This window comes from Hydra vulgaris, chromosome 08 (genome assembly GCF_038396675.1).
Source record: "Hydra vulgaris chromosome 08, alternate assembly HydraT2T_AEP".
NCBI lineage: Eukaryota > Metazoa > Cnidaria > Hydrozoa > Anthoathecata > Hydridae > Hydra > Hydra vulgaris.
The window spans coordinates 29,130,001-29,154,265 of NC_088927.1; the positions used below are offsets into that span (position 1 = coordinate 29,130,001).

General features: G+C 26.4%; 1 protein-coding gene across 1 annotated transcript in view; it reads left to right on the forward strand.

Annotated features, from left to right (window-relative positions):
• LOC101237454 (chromosome transmission fidelity protein 18 homolog) overlaps positions 1-24,265 on the forward strand; it is an 86,620-nt gene that overhangs the window by 23,986 nt on the left and 38,369 nt on the right. The window contains exons 3-10 of the mRNA XM_065803365.1: positions 1,420-1,697; positions 5,055-5,135; positions 7,438-7,484; positions 10,202-10,289; positions 17,266-17,573; positions 18,159-18,282; positions 18,419-18,464; positions 23,701-23,782. Coding sequence (XP_065659437.1) covers positions 1,420-1,697; positions 5,055-5,135; positions 7,438-7,484; positions 10,202-10,289; positions 17,266-17,573; positions 18,159-18,282; positions 18,419-18,464; positions 23,701-23,782 — 1,054 coding nt within the window. The remainder of the gene's footprint in view (positions 1-1,419; positions 1,698-5,054; positions 5,136-7,437; positions 7,485-10,201; positions 10,290-17,265; positions 17,574-18,158; positions 18,283-18,418; positions 18,465-23,700; positions 23,783-24,265) is intronic.

Sequence of the window (24,265 nt, forward strand, 5' to 3'; positions counted from 1 at the left end):
ACTACCGGATTTTTAAACAGAGAAGGACTCCGCAATACTTTACAGACAACAGATCAAACAAAAGGGCGATCCACTTGTTGACAAAGTCCAGCTGGTAGAGACTATATCTCCCTATTTTGCTTGTGTCAAATTTCAAAGTGGAAAGATTGATACAGTATCAACCAAAGACCTTGCTCCAATTCACAAGGTAGACTCATCAGCAGAGTGTAGTAGTTATGCAATTCTGGTTCAACAGTAATCCAGGAAAAAAAGTAGAGACCAACTATTACTTATTAGTTCAGCATTTCTCTCATTGATAGGAATAATTCCCATGGACAAATTCAAATGTGGAGAAGACTGTTGTATTTATAGCGCATTCTGAAACCGTGATGTCGTTTTTCATTGTTTAGGACTTGACACTTCAGCGAATACATAATGTATATTTTATATCTATACATATTACGTATGCACATTTATTAACATATTAGGTACATAAAAATGTAGACATATCTTCATATATATCTGTGGCTTGGTAAAAGAAGCAGAAGAGATACTTTTAGTAGACGAGATTTTTTGATTTTCGCTTCTTTTATCAAGCCACAAATATAAGTGTGTGTGTACACATATATACATGTAAATGATATATAAACATATATACATGATATATAAATATACAAGTATATATTTTTATATATGAATAGGAATATATGTATATTCATGTCTGTGTGTACATTTATTTAAGTATCTTAATAGATGTATATAAATTCATATATTAATCATAGGTGTACACATGTATTGATATGAATGTACTGTTACAGATATTTATAACTATGCTGTTGTAGATGTTATTTATGTATAAAATTAAATAAAAACATGCTTATTTTTATCAGAGTACAATTTCCCTATTAAAAAATCTATAGAATTTGATGTAACAGATTAACTACAAACAAAAATTTAATAATATTTAAAAAAATGACTTTCAAGTTTATAAATAGGCCAAAGAATCCCTCAGGCTTAGGCCTTTTGCTCCGTTTTTGACCTTTAGCACTTTGTCCAGATTTTAAAAACTTACTTTTCGAAACCTACAGGACAAATACTTTTATGTTCAAAAGGTTTATAAGAGTGCCATGAAATAAAACCTGGTGGTCTCTTCGGTTCATGGTGAAATAGCCATTTTGTACATATAATTCTAATGGTATAACGCTTCTTAACTAGGCCTGAAGTGTTCTTAATTATAATTGTTTTGCATTATTTTTATAGACAAAGAGTCCTTAAAAGCTATTTTACCACAAATGGTAAATTAAGCACATTTACTATAGGAATATATATATATATATATATATATATATATATATATATATATATATATATATATATATATATATATATATATATATATATATATTCATTTACTACAAATCTTCACTCTTTTTTTTTTAGAAAATAACTTAAAATCTAAGAAGCTAAAAGTCAGTGATGAATTTCTACAAAGCTCAAACTATGATATTACTACAAAGAAACATGAAAGTATATCTTCTTTAATAAATCAACTAAAATCAAAAAATACTAACGAATGCCTGGATGAGATAGCCTCTCAAAAACAGCATGTTTTTCGTAGACCCTTGTTAGGTCAGGAATCAATAAATGTAACCAATATAAATGGCGATCGTGTGTTTCTAAGGTTAAAATCTGATTTTCATGATCAATCAAGACCAGAGGTACAAATAAATACTGTTATTATATATATATATATATATATATATATATATATATATATATATATATATATATAACATATATATACATAACTGGATAATAAATTTTTTTTGATTATAAAACATTTTCAGTGGTTGCTAAAGACCTAAAAACACTTGATGTAGTTATAGGAGTTTCAAAATATTATGGATTTTAGATGATATTTTGCTGGCCATGACATATTTCCTTTAAGTTATCAGAATTTAAAAACTTCTATCAATTAAAATGATAGAAGTTTTTAAATTCTGCCGTAACATAAAATAAAAATATTTGTGGCAAAAAACCCAGACCTGCGATTCTTTTTTTTTTTTTTAAATCTCCTAAAATTAATGATTGCTTGATTAGAATAAGCTTTTAAATAAGTACGTTGTTTAGGTGAAATTAACATCATAGTTTAATAATATATAACTATATATTTTTAAACAATTCACTCCTAACTAGGCTGCAAGCAACCACTGTTAGAGTTAAAAGTTACTGGAAAAGAAAAGATGAAGTTTCTAAAGCAAGAAAATGATTAACAGGCAACTTAAAAGGTTGCAAATTATATGAATTAGCAAAACTAGATGAAGGGAGCAAATTCCAAAGAACTGATGTTCAAGGTGAAAAACTAGACAAAAAGAATTTTTTGGAGCACTTAGAAACAGTCATAGTAAAAGGTTGAGACTTAATTGAATGATTAGTAACACAAGAATGAATTTTAGTAGTTGGCACAAGAGATGCTAGCTCTTTAGATAAGCGCCCATTATACTATTTATAGAAAAAAAAAAGAGAAGCAACATTATGGGGATGTGAAAATGGTTGAAGATTGGCTGCAAGATCAAGTCCAACTATGTTTACAATGCATTTTTGCACCTTGTCTAAAAAAGTAAGGGTATCATTCAAAGATCTGTTCCAGATATGGCAACAGTATTTCATACAAAGATTGATTTGAGATTTATAGAGAAGAATAGAATACTGAGTAAGAAAGTGACAAGCATGATAAAGAGATGTAACCTTAGAAGATGATAATTTTGAAATGAATTTGGTATATGGTTTCCAAGAAATATCGAAAGTAAGAGTTAATCTGAGAAGACTAAAGGTAGATGACTCATTGAGTACATTACCGTTCATAAATATAAGATCTAGATATTGCAATAAGGATTATCTAAAAAAATTGACTTTTATCTGAGTTAAAGTTCACCAGCCGCTGAGAGCCCCATGCTGTAGCAGAAGTCAAATCTTTTTCAAGCTCAAATACCAATCCAATCGAATGCCTCAAAGCAATCAGAGATAGTTGGCTTCTTGTCAAGACAAGAATAAATAGTAGTATCATCAGAAAACAATGCCACTCTAGATGTGAAAATTTCTGGAAGATTGTTAATGTAAATTAAAAAAAGTGTAAGGCCAAGTATTGAAACTTGAGGAACCCCTGAAGTTACATGATATGAAAAGTGTTGTCCATCGAGGAGAACTTTTATTCTACGATTGGTATGAGAGATTCAATGTTCTCAAAGATGTTACCTGATACACCATAAGAAGAGAGCATATGAAGAAGATCAGCATGCCAAACTTTATCATAAGCCCTAGAAATGTCAAGAGCAATGTCCTTAACCTCTCCGCATCTATCTAATGCCCAATGAAACCTATCAGTTATTACCATTAACAAATCAGCAATAGAACGAGAAGATCTAAATCCATACCGAGAAAGTAATTTATTAGATTCAAGATGAGAGATTAAGTGTTTATTAATTAAAGACTCAAAAGCTTATGATATTAAGGAGAATAATAAGACTGTAGTAAGACAAGATCGCTCTCGAGTATTTTTGAAAATAGGGATAATAGATGCCATTTTCCATCAGGCTGGAAAAGAAGACTCTGAGAAGCACTTGTTAAATAGTTTTGAAAGTATAGACAATAGCTCCAGAGAGCACTTCTGGATGAGTCCCAGTCAGCTTTAAGGTAGTTGTAAGAGATACGATGATAGGGGGATTTTGATGATGAAGAAGAATGAATTAATAGTTTTAAAGAGATCAAACCGTGATTAGAAGCACCTAACGGTGAATGCAGAGAAACTGAGCATTGAGTAGGATCAGAAACATGACATAAGCTGAGAAGAGAAGGTAAATGAGCTGGATTGTCTGGAAAGCAAGTTGGAAAGTTGAGGGCCTTAGCAAAAGTTGAGGGCCTTAACAACTGCAGAGTCACTGACACTAGAACCAAGCCATTTAGTGTGATGAACATTAAAGTCACCAACAACAATAATATTGACTGAAGGATAAAGAGAAAAAACTTGGTCAAATATGAAATAACATTGAAAAGAGTGCAGTCTTGAGATGAAGGAGAGGGATAAAGAAAAAGAGAAAAGTGATAGAGTAAAGTGGTGCTAACAAAAGCATATAAAAGAATAGTCTGTGGATTGAAACCTAGTCTCCCGATAAATGGGTGAATTCTTATGAATGTAAATGCCAAGGCCAAGCATATAACTATAAGTCTTCACAAGTTAAAGGAAGATAACTATCAACACTAAGAACGCAAGATAAGACAGCTGATCTCAAATTAGTCTCACAAAGTGCTAATAGGTCTAGTGAACTTTGCAAGAGATAAAACTCAACAGAAGAAAAATTACTTTGAAAAAGTTACTATAAATATTAATGAATGATAGATTTAGAGAACTTGGTGATGGCAATGGTTTTTTTTTTTTTTATAGTTTTTGATAGAATTTGTTAAAGAAATTGACTCAAAGAACAGATAGTAATTAGCACATTATCCAATTGTCCAAGCATTAGCCTCATTACTATTAATAAATCCTAAGCCGTAACAAAGGGCTTCAAATGGTCCTGACAATGCGCACTAAAAGTATGAACAGGGGCACCATCCATGTGCAACATTGCACTGTTAGTACTCTGATATTTTACAGCTGTTGATGGAATCGGTCTCTCTGAGAGCTACCACAGATTTCAGGAAACCTCACTAACAGCTGGCCTTAAACCATAAAACTAAGTTTTAAAGATGTACTCTCATCAGGAGATAACAGAATGATTTGCCTAGTCATAAAAATAGAGACACAAGCAAAACCCATGCGATGATTCCAGAAGATTCAGCATTCAACATTCTAAACTGGAAACAATGTTTTATAAATATATCTATGCCAGTCTAATATAAAAAGAATGGGTGCTAATCTGGTAGAATTTGACTTTTATATGCTTGATTAAAGTTCTTGTTTTATTATTATGTTAATTAAAATTATTTTTCTTCTGACTGTTTTTTTTTGCTCTTGTTTTTCTTTTCATTTTCAATGTTACCTATTATTTATTTTTATTTTTGTTATAATCTTAAATTAGTACTCTCGCTGGCATTCAATAAAGAATTGGAATTTATTGTCAACTCCATTTGAACAGCTGAAGCAGGAAGTGCAAGAGAAGGTATGATTTAAGTTTAAATAATTAATTTCATCCACTATACATTTTCTAAGTTATAGTTACATATATATTTACATGAGTTATAGAAACATAGTAAAGATTAGATGTTATTTAAATTTAGTGTAACCTTTTAAATTTTTTAGTAATTTTAAATCTTTTTAGTAATGTTGAAGATGATAAAATAATTGTTTTATTTTTTTTAAATTACTTTTTTATCTAATTGAAGTTCAGACATGGATATAATTAGTATAGTTATATAATTATATTTACACAAAAAAGTTTTTTGCAGGCCTTGTTAAGAACCGCTATGCCATTTGAATTTTACCAACTTAATGGCGATTTCACTTATGCATCAAGCCTTATACGTTACACCAAAACTTTTTACAATTGACTATTTAAAATATTTTATGCGGAAAAGTTTAAGCAGTAATTATTTGTTGTAAAAAGTTTTTTCACTGCAATTGTGAAACAATTTTTTTTTTCTTTAGTTTAATAAACAGATTAAATAAAATTAAAAAAACTTCTTAAAATAAATTTATTTCTACTATTTTTAAAAAAAAAAAGTTTATTTTGAATTTATTTTATTATATTTAAACTAGAAAGTTTATGTGCACTTGTAAATGATAATTATTTTGAGAAGTGAAGTGAAGCCGATGAAGGCAAATTAATCTTATATATATTATGCATACCTAATGAGAGTTTATAAGTGAAAAAAAATTGAAAATAAAAGTTTAAATAACTTAAAGCAAATGCTAAAAATAAGAAATTCTAAGTTAAAAAATTTCATTAAAGAATTTCTTTATAAATTATATTACTCTCGATTCCCTAATAAAAGGAAGGGATGTTTAATAATTTTGGGGGAAATTTTCCCACACACCCCAAGCTAATCAAGACTGAAAATTTGCATTTGACTAGAATTAAATAGTTTTAAGCGTATTTTGTAAAAAATATTAGTTTGGATTTATAAACTAAACTTTTTTATAAAAATACTTATAATGTATCATAACCCCCCCCCCCCATTTACCCCCATTACTCTTTACATATTCTCTAAACTAATTAAATAATGATTATTCAAATCTTGTTTTCCTGCCAGCTGAAAAATAGCATTTGTCGTTCAAGTTTTTTAAAACCCTGGAGGACACTCTGACTCACTCTAACTGCCCAATCAGTCTACTTACTGTTATTTAGCAAAAACTTTAAGTCTTTAATAACTTTTAGTATTTTATCTTAATTTTAAAAACTTACTCTCTGACAATCAATACAGATTTCTATCCTCTTGTTCTGCTGCTGGCTTATTAACTCTTATAACAGAAAGTCATAAATATTAGTGTTGAGGCCAGGGCTATTGCTCTTGACACACCAAAAGCTCGCAATAAAATCTGACATGCTTGTTTTCTCTATAAACTTGCTTTATAGGTGTATCTAGGAGAGTTTTTAAATATTATTATTGAATCATTCTTTCTAACCTCATTATTAAAGTTATTACCACTCGTCTTCATTTCCAGTAACTTCCAGGGTACCACAAAGTTCTATCTTTGGTCCTGTGTTGTTCCTCGTTTATATGAATGTTCTTGTTAATATCTCAGTTTTTTTATTACAAAACTATATACTACATTCTTGATAAAAAATTATTTTTATTTAGTTGCTTAGTACAGGCGGTTAATCTTGATATGATCTCTCTTTTGTAACAGCTTGGAGTGTGAATTGGTGTTTTTTATATTTTTCACTTTATATTTTCTAGGATTATTTTTTACTAATGACCTTTCATGAAATCCAAATATTCAATCTGTTGCTAAGTTAGCATCGGCTGCCTCTTTTTAGTTTGTTTGCCAATTTCTTAATGTTGATTTTATTTTCTGCCTTTATAAATTTCTTATCTGTCCTTGAAACAAGGTTTTAAAATGTATTTTAAATTTAGTTGCAACTGCTCTATCTGCAAAGTTCATCCTCTGCCCCATTGTTGTAAAATTGGATTTCTTTCTTTTTTCTTCAAATATCACTAGCTTAATAGTGGTTGCTCGCAGCCTTGTACATTGATTGAAAAAAAATATTCATAAATGGGAATGCAAAACAAAATACATGTTTTGTTTAGATGAACAAAAATGACTAACAAACTAGCTCATTTTAATAACAGTATTTTGAACATTTTTTTTTAATAACAAACTTAAAGTTTTTATAGTATTACATTTTTTTAATCTATTTCTTTTATATTTATTTTATTTTCTAAAATTATTTTGTTAAAGTAAGCTTTTATGTTTTATTTCAATTTATGATTTTTGAAGTATTTAAAATTTGTTGTGTTTAGAAAAAAATGAGGCTTGAGGAACAATTAATAATTAACAATTCTGCTAGGTAAATCTTTAACCATTTTTTTTATTTATTTATTTAAAGGTATATATATATATATATATATATATATATATATATATATATATATATATATATATATATATATATATATATATATATATATATATATATATATATACATATAGTAAATTATTTTACTATAAATTTTATATAATAAAATTTATAGTAAAATAACTTATTATGGCATAAAAATATTCTTTTTTTATATTTATTCTTCTTTTTCTGAAAAACATAGAGTAGATATGTTTTTCAGAAAAGGTTTAGGTCTGCATTTTAAGACAATTGTGCAAATTATATTAGGACAGTGTCAACCTAAATTAGCAAAATTAAGTGTGTGTAGGTTCAAAAAAATAAAACTTTCAAAACGCAAATACACAAGAAGCCAAATTTGGGGCAACTATTAAAAATACAATTACAAAAAAAAATTCAAGAAATATTGACATTCATCTTGTGCTCAAGTGGCAAAATACCCAAAAAAATGCCCCAAATTGTTCCTAAATTATTTGGCTTTGAGCGCAAGGTAAATCTCAATATTTTGTAAAAAAAATTTTTCTAATGTGATCATAATGTTTTTATTTTTTTTTTAAATTTTTGTGTATCCTAGTCTTTTCATAGTTATTGTTTATATTAAAGAATAATTTAACAAAAAATATTTCAGCACAAATGTGCAAAAAAAGAATTTTGCACCAATACGTCTTATATAACCACATTTTTTTGACACTTCGGCCACAGTTTTTTGCATATATTGATAGTTTGCATGTTTTAAAAAATGCGCTGAAAAACCAAACTAATTTGAAGCAAATATTATAAATAAATAAAAACCCATAAACTGAAAAAGAAACAAATTTAACAAATGATAAAACAAAGGTAAATCAGAGAAATAAAAGCACAAAACTAGTATATTTTTTAATTGACAAGCGTATTTATTAATAGTTCAAACTTAGTTAATTTAAAAGTGTTTCAATAATTAGTTTAAAGCTAATAATTTTTCCTATGTTGATATAACGCATGGGTTGGTTAATTGTGTCATTTTTGAGGTACGACTGTTATATCGGCATCGGTCGAAGGTTTAAATCCTACTAATGTATGATTTTTTTTTAATGTTTTATTTGCTTTGCAGACATTAAAAAATATAAAAGTTTTAAATTTTTAAATAATTAAGTTTCTAAGTATTTAAGCATGGTTAAGTAACTTTAAAACTTCAGTTTTTTCTTAATTTATTGTAACGAAACACTTTTATTTTTTCTGGTTTATTTTTTGTTCATTTTGTTTTTTTCTTTTGTTATAATTTTTAGTTTACTTTAACTCATTGTGTAAACTTTTCAAAAGTTCATTAAAAACAAACTCGTTGTGTAAACTTGTGGTATAATTCTTCAAACTTTTTCTAAATAATTAAAATTTATCAAAAAAATACACAGAGATTATTTTATAATAAAAAAAGTAATTTGTAAAAAAAATCGAAAAAGAATAAATTATATTATAATTATATATAAGAATTATAAATTAAAACAATTATATAAAATGTTCTTTGATAATTTAAATCAAATGTTTTTATTGTAAACAATCGTTTACAATAAAAACATTTAAAAGTTTATAAAATTCTTTTTTGTTGTTGTTTTGAAATAATTCAAAACATGTAAAAAGCTGTGGATAAGTTATTGAAAAAATATGTTATATGCGTGATCAGGAATAGCCAAGACTGTATATATATATAAAGTTAATTCCAAATAACTGCAACCTTTAAGGTACCAGGGAGAACGATTTGAGTTTACAAATATTTGACTTAAGCAAATCCCTGTTAAGTTAAACTTTGGCTGATATGAGATATTAGTTCATGTTAAACCAGTTTTTCTTCATTTAATGCTAAAGTATAGACATTAAATATGCACCATTATACTAACAAAAAAGTGACAAATGTTTCAGTGAAAATAGTTACATATTGTATTCACACTGTACACTCAAAGGTTAACATTGAAAAAATTTAACAACACAATCACTTCCTTATTATTTGGTAATATAACTGCATCTATAAGCTAGCGATCTTTTGTTGCAATGCTATACTATGATTGCTATTTTAACTTTATTACGTTTTAATATTTGTATCAGTTTTATTATAACATTTTACGCCTGATTACGATCTATTCTATTCAGATCTGAATACAACAAAAAAATAGAGAAAAAATAAGGCTATTGTTAATTACATTTTATTTGGAATGACTTCTAAAAAATTTTTAATCAAGTTTTTTTTTATTTCCCATACAAAAAGTTCGAGTTAACCAAAGAAATTAATTTTGATATCAAATATGCAACCCATTTTTCACGATCTTGTCGAGTTGTAAAAATATTTGGGTTCAAATTGTTAGCATTGAAGTAAAATCCTCAATATTGCCAAAAAATTTGTTTAAAGTATGTCAAACTGGGTCTCAAAAAAAGTGTATTTGCATATAGATATTTTTAATATTTGGTGTGATGGTGACAATGCTATAAAAAAAACGTATTGCTTGTTCTGCAATATGTCTGCTAATGTTGGCCTGTGTTATTATAGTACACTTCTGAAAAAATAGTTTAATATTTATTTTTAGCATATTTTTAGCTTATAGAAAGAAAAAAAAAATGGGGGTTATGTGTTGCACCTTTTTTAAACCTTAAATGTTATATATTTTGTTTTGATGTATTTTATTTTTATTTAAATTATATAGAGATGATAACAACCAACTTCATTCAAAAGTTGACTTGTGGGTAGAAAAGTACAGTCCAAAAAGATACACTGATTTGTTGAGTGATGATGTATGTTACTTTTCTTTTATTACTAAAAGTTTGTACGATCTATATGTATTTATTTATGTTTAAATGATGATATATGTTCTATACTATATCTATATGTTTTTTTATTTGCTTTTATTAACTTAAAAAATACATTTAAAAAAAAAGTTTTTTTACATATTTTTTGTTTAAATAAATTGTCATAAATAAAATAAAAATTTTCTTTTAATTTTTACTTTATGATATTATGTTTACTAAATAACCCTTTTTTATGTATCATATGTTTTACATATTTTTATATACACTTGAACAATGGGATTCTTGAGTGTTCAATTAAATGGGAGCTTTCTGAATTTATATATTGTGTACATTTTTTTTTTAAATATCTATGTTGTGTGGATTTTTATAACGCATAAAGATTTATATTGTATGAATGTGTACACACAATAGATCCTCTCTTTTTTTGAATATAAGGTTTCCAACATTGGATAGTGTGCTCAATTATATATATATTAACATTTTAATGCCAAATGCTTTTTTTATTTAAAGTTTGATATCTGTTTTGAATAAGTTTAATATTTTAAAAAGTTACGAAATCATTTTTTCAAACCTTCTTCCTTAGGGTTTGCGATGATGTCTTTGAAATTTTTAGTTTTAAAGTGTTTTTTTTAATGTAAAAAATTACTAGTTAATTTAAAAATGTCTCCTTAGAAAATTGTTTGGTGTCTTTTGGAAATTTTGGTTGTTAATCTATATTTTATATATATATATATATATATATATATATATATATATATATATATATATATATATATATATATATATATATGTGTGTGTGTGTGTGTGTGTATATATATATATATATGTGTGTGTGTGTATATATATATATATGTGTGTGTGTGTATATATATATATATATATATATATATATATATATATATATATATATATATATATATATATATATATATATATATATATATAAATTAGAAAATTGCTTAACAAAAATTTATCTCATTTAACGCTGTGTTTCATTAATAAGGACTCATCAGCGTTTTTCAATGTTCTTAAAAGAACAGAGCAATTATAAATTAGTAGAAAATCATTTAACAAAAATTTATCTCATTTAACACTGTGTTTCATCAATAAAGACTCATAAGCATTTCTGAGCTCGTAAAGTAAAAACCGAGCCAACTAGCCCCGGTCTCCCCTACTTAGAATTTCTTTGAAATTAAAGTGTTTGTATCTTAATGTAATTGCTTATGTTAAAAAGTGCTAAAAATTTATTAAATTTTTAGTTTAAAAGAGTAATTCATTTTTTTATTTTAGTTGAAAAGATTAATTCATCATTCAAAAAAGATTAAATCATTAAAATTTTTAATTTTATTACCAAACTTTTATATATATATGTATATATATGTATATATGTATATGTATCTGTATATATATATATATATATATATATATATATATATATATATATATATATATATATATATATATATATATATCCAACTTTATATGTCCAACTTTATAACTGTTGTGGCCTCTCCAGCCAAGTTCTTGTCAGCGCCAACCAATATTGTAGTCTTTTTCAAGTTTGTTGAAACTTAATCTGACTTCTTGAACAAAAGTTGGCAAGGAGCTACACTGTTAAGTTGACTTCCACAACTTGAAGCATTTCTTTCATTTTGTTGAATCTTTTCATAATTTTGCTCCAGATGACTATGATGGCGGTTGTCTCCACCTGATCCATTTTCCAAGAGTACTACTAACTCCTACTATCATTCTCGGCTGTTGCATTTTGCCATTGCTCAGTTTTTTTATAGCTTTGAAGTTTAAACGCAAATGTTCAAATACTATTGGCTACTAGAAGTTTAATTAAATTTTTTATTGTTCTTTTTATACAGGATCATTTTTGAGAAATAGGATTTAAAAAAATGTGGTGTAAAATTAAAAAGTATATGACCTTTAACCTGCAATGCAGGTTGCAGGTTGTTAAAATTTTTAAGACTGCACCTGCAATGCAGTCTTACAAATTTTTGCGTAGGCAATGGTCTTGAAACTCATATTCTTGGCCTTGTAACATGCGGCCTTGGCCTTGTAACTTTTGGCCTTGCTCTTAGCCTTTGCCTTGTAACATGCGGCCTTGACCTTGCTATTTTTGGTCTTGTTATAACTCTACATTTTAGAATAACAGAATTTACATACCTAGTTTGCATACAGATAGACTTTATGTAACATATTTGACATACCTACTATCCTGTGATCTGTTTTTTGTTGGTCCTTACTTGCTTTGTAAATAAGTATAGTCTTAATAAAAGGGTTGAAATTTTATTAGAGTCTTAACTTTTAAAAAACGTCAAAAGAAAGTTATGCAATTGTCATCTATGTAAGATACTTATGGTATGTGTTTACGTAATCAATTATGTAAATCTGCCTATCTAATGCTGTAAAGAAACAGTTTTCTTTCTAAAAGTGGGAAGATGTCTAATTTAGACTTTGTCTTTAGAAATAAAAAGGTTGAGGGTTTTAATAAGCATAAAGTATGCGGAAAAAGTATGTATATAAATTTGCTTTTAAAGTAATTTTTAATTGAATTATTTTTCTACTGTTTACTAAAAAATGTTGAAGTATATAATAAATAAGTATAGAAATGATCGGTGTCAAATAGACTTACCAAGACCTGTATCTTACATACTTACCTTTTTGAATTCATTAAAAATCTTCTTTTTTTTTTAAATCAAATAAAGTACTAAATTGTAATAAAGATTAAATCAAATAAAGTTAACTGAATAATCAATATTTGTTGAAAGCATAATAGTAAACATGAAAACCTTTTAATTGGTATGTTATATGTTAGAAACCTATAAATTGGTATATATTATGTTTGAAATAAATGCTAAAATATTATTAAAATTCAATTTTGTTTAGTCGGTTTGCATATTTTTTAACGCTACTGTATATATATCAAGCCTTCCCGGGAAGCACGTGTGGTTGCACGTCTTGTTCATCCACATTGAAAGTAATTTTTTTAGACAAACTGACCAATCCAGTTCACATCTTTTAACTTATAAAGCATTTCAATAATTAGTGGCAAAAAGCAAAACTAATCTACTAAGAAAAAAAGAAATATCATGTTAAATTAAATAAACTAGAAAATTTAATAATTAAAAAAAGTAAATATTTTTTTTTATTAAATTTTTATACAACTTTTGTATTCTTTTTTTTAGAGTGTTGAAAAAAACAATATCTTTTTTTAACGATTTAACAACAATTGAAAGTTTTAATATGCAATTTATTCACAATTTTTATAAGTCCATATAATTAAGAAACTAATTTGCTATGTACGCTTGAGCTATAAAAAATTTTGTTAATTTTTTTTCTTACGCTTATTTGTTTATTATCTTTATTCGTTTATTTGTTTTTATACCTTTCCACTTTTAAATTTTTTTTGCTATATTTGATGTTTTTTCTCAATACTTATATAATAAGAAAATAAATTGTTATTTATTTGTTAAAAATATTGTTTGACTAATAAAGTTTGTAATAACCGAATAAGTTCGATAAAAGAATAACATAAATATTTAATAAATGTATTTACTGTGGTAAATACAATTATTATAAAATTATGTTTTTCTTTGATGCATGTCTGAAATTGTTTCTTTTATATTGCTTAATTTCCAATATTAAAACTAATTACTAGAGATAATGAACATAACGATTGCTCTGTTTGAAAAAATGTATTTAAAAACTTAAAAAAAAGTTTTAAATAGGCTCTTAAAAATTTTGTGAAAAAAGTTCAGTAAATTATCAATTCACTAGCTCTCAAGATCATCGTTTCATTTTTTCATATATTTTCATATATATCGTTTCATTTTTATATTTTCATATATATATATTCACAAGAGCATCGTTTCATTTTTTCACATAAAAAACTTGTTAAAAAGAAAAAATTTTTTTACAAATAAGTAGCAATTAGTTTTCTCCCTTTCCTGCAAAAAAACAGTAAAGTTCAGCAAAGACATTTGAAAAACCAATGTAAAAATTGTCCGCGTTTCTAGCGCAAATTATAAAGTCCTCTAATTATTGCTGTTTTATTCTTTAGTTTCTTATAGCAGTGAATTCTTAAAACGCTTACTATATAAAAAATTGTGGTCAAGTTGTCTAAAAAAATTACTTTAGGCGTGAACAAGGCATGCCGCCGCACGTGCCTCCCGGGAAGGCTTGATATAAATACATATATATATATATATATGTATATATATATATATATATATATATATATATATATATATATATATACATATACATATACATATACATATACATATACATATACATATACATATACATATAGATATACATATACATATATGTTTATATATAGATATATTTTTTATTAAGATAAATAAAAACATTAGCAGGGCATTTTCATGCAATTTAGAAACATTTTTATGCCCGAAGGCAATTATCAACTGTGAAAATACAAACAAAAAATATAAATAACAGACAAAAATGTAAAAATAACTGTTAAAAGAATTCAGACGTGATAAACAAATCTAATTATATACAAAACAAACTTATAAAAAATACAAAACAAAAAATAAAAAAAACTATATTTGTTGCTATAATTTACTCCTGTGTCAAATAAAGATAATAAGATTTTTATTGATTGCTGACACTGAGATATTTATTCAGTAGGTTTTTACCTTTATGCAATAAAGTTACATATTTTTATAGAGCAAATTTTTGTTGTTTTTGTTGTTTTTAGGCTCCATATTTCCTCAGAGAGTTCTGTGTAATTTCTATACTTTACTGATGCAAATGATTTTAGATGGTTTTCATATCTTAATTTAAATGGTGTTTGACTAATGCCAAAATACACATTTTATTATGTTTATGATCACTGAAGCTTACAGTTGCTTGATAGACAATGCCAATTCGGGCTAGAAAACGATTTTTAATTTTTGTTTTGACATTTATGCTGTACGGTGAGTTATACCAAATAGTATTATGTTTACAATGTTTTTTTTATCTGGAATTAGTAGTTGTTGGTGGTAAGCTTTGCGTTTTATCCCAATTCTTTTTTAGAGCTTCTTCATACAGTGGAGTAGCCTTTTTGAAGATCAGTTCTTTTTTAGAGCTTCTTCATATGGTGAAGTAGCCTTTTTAAAGGCAGTTTCATTATATGACATGGAAAATAATCTTTGTTCAGTATTGCGAAGAATTGCTTGGAGGGAGAGTTTGGAGTGAACATACCTTAGTTGATTATCAGGATTACAATATGGTTGGAATGTATTGTTATTTAGATTTAACATAATATTGAGGTAACACCTTTTATATTAAAATGGTGATTAGTAGATTGTTACTTTTAAAATATGTTATATGCTTTTTGATCTTGATGCCTTTTGATTTTGATGCCATTAGCTAGTTGTTTTTTTCTTAAATATGGCAGTACCATCATCACTATATAAGCCAAAATCTTATTTGATATAATGTTGTGAAATTTGATGCAATATGAAAATACTTCAAATGCCTCCATCGTGACATCGTATAATCTGTCTCTTTTTTTAATTCATATTTTGTCGTTATTGAAGATAAGGAGTTTTCCTGCATGTTTTATCAATGCTTTGCCTTTGTTTTTGATATCAATATGGTCAACGAAATTCATAATATTGTTAAAGGTGTTTTCATTTATGGAAGGGTAAAAATTGTTTACATCAGAAACTAGAAATTTGTATAAATGCTTGTTGTTGATTTTTCTAAACCAATCTATAACATTTTGTCATTGATTCAAAAAAATTTTCAAGTTGGCAATTGATTTTTGATAAAATTACTTTAGCTATTCTTCCTACCTCATTTTTTGAAGGGTTCAAAAAACAGACAGATAGGTTGTTAACAAATTTTTCCTTTTGATCTTTCAAAGTGAAAAAACAGCTATAGGATCTGTTTATATAAATTTTTTATATACCTCATGATTGGTTAAAATTTGTTTTCCTACTTTTTTATTTGGTCGTCTAATTTTGGATTTGCTTATTTGTAGTTGCTGGTAATAGCATTTGTTACCATGTTATTATATTTATTTATGGACAGTTAATGCATATTTGATGTTTTGTCAGTTTGTGTTAGGGTTTTGTGAGTATGTATGACTTTAATGTATTTCTTCATACCATTTTGAAAAATATTGCTTATATCTCAAAACTTTTTTAATTTTATAAGGTTCATTTCTTTTCTTCACAAGAAATATATTTATAAGACATTTCTTTTATTTGCAGTGGATATAGAGAATCTCCACGTATAGGAGATTCTCTAGTCTGTATAACTGAGCTTTATTTTCTTGGATCATTATTAATTAAAAAAATGCTTTCCTCTCATTTTATTTCTTTTTTTTTTTTTTTTCATTTTCTTTAATTCTGTTTTGTTTATTAATTTTAATTTCAAGTCTCTTCACAGCCGTATTGGTATGTTTTTTATTGAATAATTAAAATTTATAATTCCATTGTGTTGACAACTTGAGTAGAGTGCTCAACTTTTTCAAAGCTAATGTTTCTATAGATATATAAAATATATTCGAGTTTTTGTTTTATTTTTGTGTCTGTTATATTTATGTATATATATATATATATATATATATATATATATATATATATATATATATATATATATATATATATATATATATATATATATATATATATATATATATATTTATATATATATATATATAAATTAGTAAAAACATTTATCTAACTTTTATCTTTATAACTTATTTTAACTTATTTTAGTTAGATAAGTGTCTTTACTAATTTATTATTGCTCTGTTCTTTAAGAACATTGAGCACTCTATTTGTAGAATACACTGACATAATTTATATATATATATATATATATATATATATATATATATATATATATATATATATATATATATATATATATATATTTATTTATAAATGCACAGAGTTTGTTTTATATTATTAATTTTTTTTATTTCTAGGGAACAAATCGTATCTTGTTGAGATGGCTCAAATTATGGGATGATATTGTGTTTAACAATGGTATCAATAATATAAAAAGCCAATCTGTTAAAAAGCAATTTCAACAAGAGAATATTAGCAAATTGAAAGAGAATGCAACATCTTTTCCGAAGAAATTTGATATTGAAGATGAACTTGTACTTGATGCTAAAGGAAGGCCTAAACATAAAGTAGCCTTACTTTGTGGAAATCCAGGCCTAGGGAAAACAACTTTGGCACATGTTATCTCTTCTCATGCAGGATATAACATTGTTGAAATGAATGCAAGGTTATTTGTTATATTTATCATTAACTTTATAAATTGTTATACTGCGGAGAGTTTTTACTTTTCAAATAAGTTTTACCTCTCTGATTTTCCAGATTTCCCAATTAAACTACCCAACACAGAGTTTAATTAAGCAGAAGTAGATTTTATTTTTACTAATAATATTATCATTTTAGAAATTTTCACTAATTAAATATATGTTTATATGTAATTAATATTAGGTATATATGTAATTAATGCTCAATATATATATATATATATATATATATATATATATATATATATATATGTATGTATGTATGTATATATATATATGTATGTATATATATATATATATGTATGTATATATATATATATATATATATATATATATATATATATATATATATATATATATATATATATTTATACACATACATATATTATAAGTAAAAAAAATTAAACAATAATTAAAATAATTAAAAGTTTTATTATAGTATTAAATTTATTATAGTATTAAGTTTTGTTTACCTGCATAATTTAATCTGGTTTAACTTTCTATAAATATGAAATTCAAAAGTGATTTAATATTTCAAACTATTTTTTCAGTGATGATCGATCCCCTGAAATTTTTTTAAACAAAATTGAATCAGCAACTCAGATGAAAGCTGTTTTAGGAGAGCAAAAGAGGCCAAATTGCTTAGTTATTGATGAAATAGATGGTGCACCTGTAGTAAGCTGTCAAGTTTTATGGTTAAGGATTTGTTGAATATTTTTTGTGTCATAATTATTTTTTCAGGTTTCATTAAAAATAATTTCGAAGTTGATAGTCTTGATATATATGTTAAATCTTTTAATTTTTTTTACAGCAAGCTATCAATACTCTTCTTGCAATCATTAAAGCTACAGATGTAGGTAAAGATATTTCCTTTTAACTTTTTTTTTTACCTTCTTTTACTTATTCTTTGTTGACGTTTGTAATGAATAAAAATTTGTTATATTATTATTTACATGTTGTTTATATTTTGTTTGCATTTTGTTTATATGTTTTTATTTACATGTTATTTATGCGTTTTATTTACATGTTATGTGTTATTATTTACTTCTTATATGTTATTATTTTCATGTTATTTATATGTTTTCATTAGATTTTATTTACTTTAATTTTTTTCAAAGTTAACAAACAAAAAATGGAAACATTTTGTTATGTTGTACACTTTATTATTGTTTATTTTGTTTATTAATTTGTTTAAAAATCTTTTATATAATATAAAAGAAACACTTAAATAGTATTATTAAATATTTAATATAAATACTTTCAAAATAATTTTATACCAAACTTAGCATACATTAAAGTTTACTAAATAAAAGTCTAAAGTTAAAAAAAAGAAAAAAGAAAAAAAGGTTTCGTTGTGTAATAAACATATTCCTATATTTGAATATTAAAAAAAAAAGTTAGGTTTACCACATTGTAATTAAAGCTTTTATGCTGACTTCATTCTTAACAACTACACACTATCAATCATACCTGTTTCAATTTGCTACTTTACAATCGTTATAACTATATATTTATATGTTTTTCAGCAAAATAAAAACTTTCATTAAAGTGAAATGTGAGTGAAATCAATGTTATCTTTTACTTATATATTATTTATAAATATTAATTTGTTATCAACTATCAACATGATACTTATTAACATCAAATGTGAACAAAATCTATTTTTTACATTTTATTTAGAGCAAAATTTCTGCATTTAAATGAAATAGAAATGTTAAAACAAATCATGCATAAAATGAGTTTTTATTAACAAATCATTGACATTGTTTAGAAATATTGTTTTAAAGTAAATAATGATATGCAGTAATATGAACCACGTGATACAATAATCAAATTGAGTCAAATCAATCTTCATCAAATGAAAAAAAAACTCTTCTTAAAAATGCTTTTTTAAAAGTAAACAAAAACAACTTAATAATATATAATTTTTTCAATATAAATATCATTAGCACATTGAATCAACCTGTTTCTATGTGATCTCTAAAGTGACCTTTTTGTATGTTTCAATAATGTCAAATGAAAATCACATTTAATAGCATGTTTTATTAATGTCAAATAAAAATCAGAAAGCTGTTTTTTTTTTTGTTTTTTTTTTTTCATTTAACTTAAAATAAAACAAATATTTAATTAAAAAGTATTAAAACTAAAAGCATTTTCTAGTTATAAATTAATTATTTTTGTGCAAACTTAACATTCAATTTTCTAAGGCAATACCTGATTCTGGATTATTGTTTGTCAGTCATCCATTTGCACTTTTTGTGTAAGAATTCCCCAGAGATTTTCAATAAGACAAACTTCTGGTATGTTTGTTCAATTTATCTCTTTTGTTACCAGTTTATTGTACTTATTGCCAATCTGAGACAGACTAAGAGTTGTATGGTAATTAGGCTCAATACGTATTTACTAAATTAGGCCAAAATACATAATAAAGGTTTCTGCAATGTTCCTGAATGGAACCAGCTACTTGATTTTATATTCGTTGAGGCATAGTTCTTTGTTGATACCTATCCTACTTGGTCTAATCTAGATTACTTAAATAGATTAAAACAGCTTACCTTTTAGATGAGCCACATGCTGTTTTTTTGTGCGTGTGTGTATGTGTTATTTAGTTTTATTTGACCACACCTATATACAGTTTATCTGGAGCAACAACCGCTCACGGTAATTAGAGCACTTGCTTTAAAAGCATAAGATACAGTGCAAGATCAATGCAAGCGTGAAGAGCTTCTGAAAAAAATTCTGTAGTAATGCCTTTACTGTATGTATTACACTAACTTTTTTAAATGTGATATCTTGTAGGCTTTTGAGTTAATTTAATTTGAGTACTTTAAAATGTTTTTAATAATATGAAGTAAAATTCAAATATAATATTTTTGAATGCGTACGTGATTCAGAAATTAATATATAGATCAGAAACAGAAAATAAATTTTGGCTATTTTTACATACTTCAAGTTTTATATAGTCAACCCTCGGAATTAGCGTCGGCAATGGTTAGGTCGGAGTTAGGTTGGCATTCGGCAATGCCGACCTAACTGCCGACCTGAAAATGTTTGAGGTCAGCAAAAAACTGCTGACCTCATTTCAATGTTTTATGGTCAGACCTTTGTATCAAATAATTTTTGCCGACCTCTATAAGATTGAGGTTGGCAAATTATTGCCGACCTCATTTTTCCTAATTCCGAGGGTTGTATAGTATAAGAATTTCATAAAACATCACAGCAGTTTCAAGATTTTTTTTCAAAATTGTCCAAATACAGTTTTTCTACCTTCATTTCGGCTACAAAAATCATTGGCTATATCTATGATGTTAAATTCATCAGTTTTTTGTGTGTTTATATCTTACAGAATATAGTTTAACTGTGCTTGGCTCATGGTGTTTCTTAACCAAGTTTTGATTCTTCTTAGTGTGCTTAGTGTATCCTTGTTGTTCAAAGCTAGTTTGAATACTGCCAATTGTCATTTCTATAGCTTCAAAATATATCTTCTTGAAAACGTCAAAACTAGAATTTTTAGATAATACTGATGCAGATGCTCCTATTTCAAAACAACAAGGTACTTTGGCATGGCGGGGCAAAGCAGGTTTTTCTAGTTGAAGCAATTTTCTTTTGATTTCAATACGGTTCCAGAATAGCTCAAATGAATTTTCAGACCGGAAAGATTTCAATGTAATCAAAGTTCTTTCAACAACTTTTTGACCTTCACTAACTGAAAGTGTAACCTTTTGCAAACTTTTTGATAAATTGTCTACCATACATAAAGTAGCCTTGCCCAATTAAATTCCATACAAGAAATGGAATTTTTCCATTTGTGCTGCAACTCCGCCTATTCGTCTTTTGTCTCAGATTTAGCTTTTTTCCAAGCAACTTGTAGAGCTTCATAGTTTTCAGATATGGAATAAAATGATTCTGCTCTTACTATGCAATGTGTAAGGCAGAGTTTAAGAATACTGGGTGTCCCAGGAAGAATATTTTCTTTTACCTTTTTGAAAAGGCATTCACGTTTAGAAGATTTTTTTATCAACTTTGCATACATAACAGTGTTTCAGAGCATTTTTCATGATGCTGATAGCTTTAAGTGTATCCTGTACTGCTAAGTTCAAAGCGTGACCATAACAATAGGAATATAGTGCTTTGGGTTCGAGGTTACTTGCAACCTGTCATGACTCTGGCATCATGATAACATTGACCGCGACTATTAATAGAAAGATTCATCCGCATAAGAACATCTTTGATAGTTGCAGTAATACTTTCAGCAGATGTGTTTTCCATACTGTAAAGTCCGACAAACACTTCATGCACTTCCAAGTCATCTGCATCTACATATCGCAAACAAATCACCATTTCTCAGTGTTGGACTGATCTGTGGTTTCATCTACCATAATAATAAACCATTTTCCAGAAATGTTGGTGTAATTTTTCTGAGTATAGTGAGACCCATTATCTACAGAGTTTCATTTTGGTTAGCTGCACTCATAAATTTATTTTAATTTTTAATTTGACTTTCTCATCCATTTAGTTAAAGCAGGATTATCTTTGCTTCTGAGATTAAGTAACTGAGAAAAGTTCAAATTAAATTCTTTATAGTCTTTATCTGTATTGTAATCACCACCTTGTCTGGCAAGAAATTGAATATCCGTGATTATTATTATTAACATTACTCTATTTTCCATTTTTTCCTCTGCATGAGTTTGTCTGAGAAGTTCACCAATATCTTTAGTTGTTGAAAGAATAGTTATAACCTTCTCGATGGCTTCTCCATGAGAGTATTTTGGTGTTTCTGGAATTTTCGTAAACCCTTTTTCTAATTAGAAAATCCAGTTTTTGTAAAAACATTCTTGCTGCATTTTGAAGATGGTAAATTATGCATTTCCATTAACATACAATAGTAGCATAAAACTGTATCATTACATCCGTTGTAATGCAACCACGGAAACAGTTTGTACCATTGCTGACAAAATTATTGCTTCTGACTACCACACGTATGTTTTGTAAAAACTAACACAGGTTAATGCAGACTATTTCTTATATGCTTTTTTTGGTCGACTGTAACAGTGGAGGCAGAGTAAACATCATTGTTGACTGAGTTAGTAAACGAAGAAGAAAAATTAAAGACAGTGCTAGAAGATGATGCTGAAGTAACAGTGGATACAGAACCAACATAAGAAGAAGTAATAGCAGCAGCGTCAGGGTTAACAAGAGATGCAGTAGTAAAAGTACTGTTAAAACCATTAGAATTCGAAATATTATCTAAAAAATGCTGTAGTAGCTGTAGTTGCAGGGCTAAAGGTAGAGGCAGAGCTAGGAGAAATTAATGAAACGACAGTTCTTGCATAGAAAGAAGTAATAGTGCAGTTGGTATCTGCCCCTTCCAAAATTTTCTTCAGTGGTCTATGACGCTTTCCTTTACACACCAGACAATTTTTGTTTTAAAGAATACCATTGAAGTAAATCATATAATAGATTGTTACATAATGTTACTATAATTATTTTAAACTTATTTAAATCTAATTTTCAAACTAGTTATTAGATAATAAATATTATCTAATAATATTTAAATTTAGTTATTAAATTCATGAAACATAAAACTCTAAATAAAAAAAGGAAAATGCAAATTTATTTTTAAAAAATCGCCTTACATGAACAAAACAACTTTTTATTAGTTGTAGCAAGTTCAATACCACATTGTAACAAGTTCTATACAACAAATTCTTTTTTTTTTATTCAAAAGGTAAAATCTACAGTTATTACTAAAGTTTAAATATTTGGGGCTTTTTTTTATTTTTATTACTCGTTTAATTGCAAAATATTTTTATATAGTTGTTTTGCAATTAAAGAAATTAGTTATAGATATTTAAAAAACAAATGTTTTATAACTGTTTTATAAAAATTATAAATTGTTTGTAAAAACATTATCAGAGGCAAAACAAATCAAAGAGTAGCCCCCCAAACCCCCACTTGTCTACGGCTATGTTATTTAAAAAAATTTATTTGTATTAAACATTGCACAGTAAGACAAGCCTAACTATTCATGAGTTGTAAAATTGTTGATGCAAATAGTCTGAACTATGTACATTATGAACTTTTTTTTTATAGGTAATGTAAAGCAAAAAGGAAAGAAAAAACAAAAAAAGCAGTTAATATTAAATCGACCAATAATATGCATATGTAATAATCAGTAAGTTAAAAAGTTATTTTTGTTACATTTAAAAACTCATTTTTTTTGCAAAATAAGATATGGGCTATGTTTGAAAAAATATAAGTATCAATCAGGTTATAGTCATATATACACAATATATACTTGCTCATAAGCATACTTATATTTAATGATTAACCATAATCACTTTGAGAAAGTTTAATTTTAATATTATTTTTAGTTGTTTAGCTTGTTAGTTATTTAGATTTTGCTTTGTTTGCTGTAAATAATAATTTAAAGTAAAAGGAGCTAATTATAAACAAGTTAGAAATATATTTATTATTAGTGTGGTGGCAAGGTGGTTTAGTATTAGTGAGGTGGCAAGGTGGTTTAGTATTAGTGAGGTGGCAGTTTAGTATCAGTGAGGTGGCGAGTATTAGTGAGGTGGCAGTTTAGTATTAGTGAGGTGGTAGTTTAGTATTAGTGAGGTGGCAGTTTAGTATTAGTGAGGTGGTGAGGTATTTT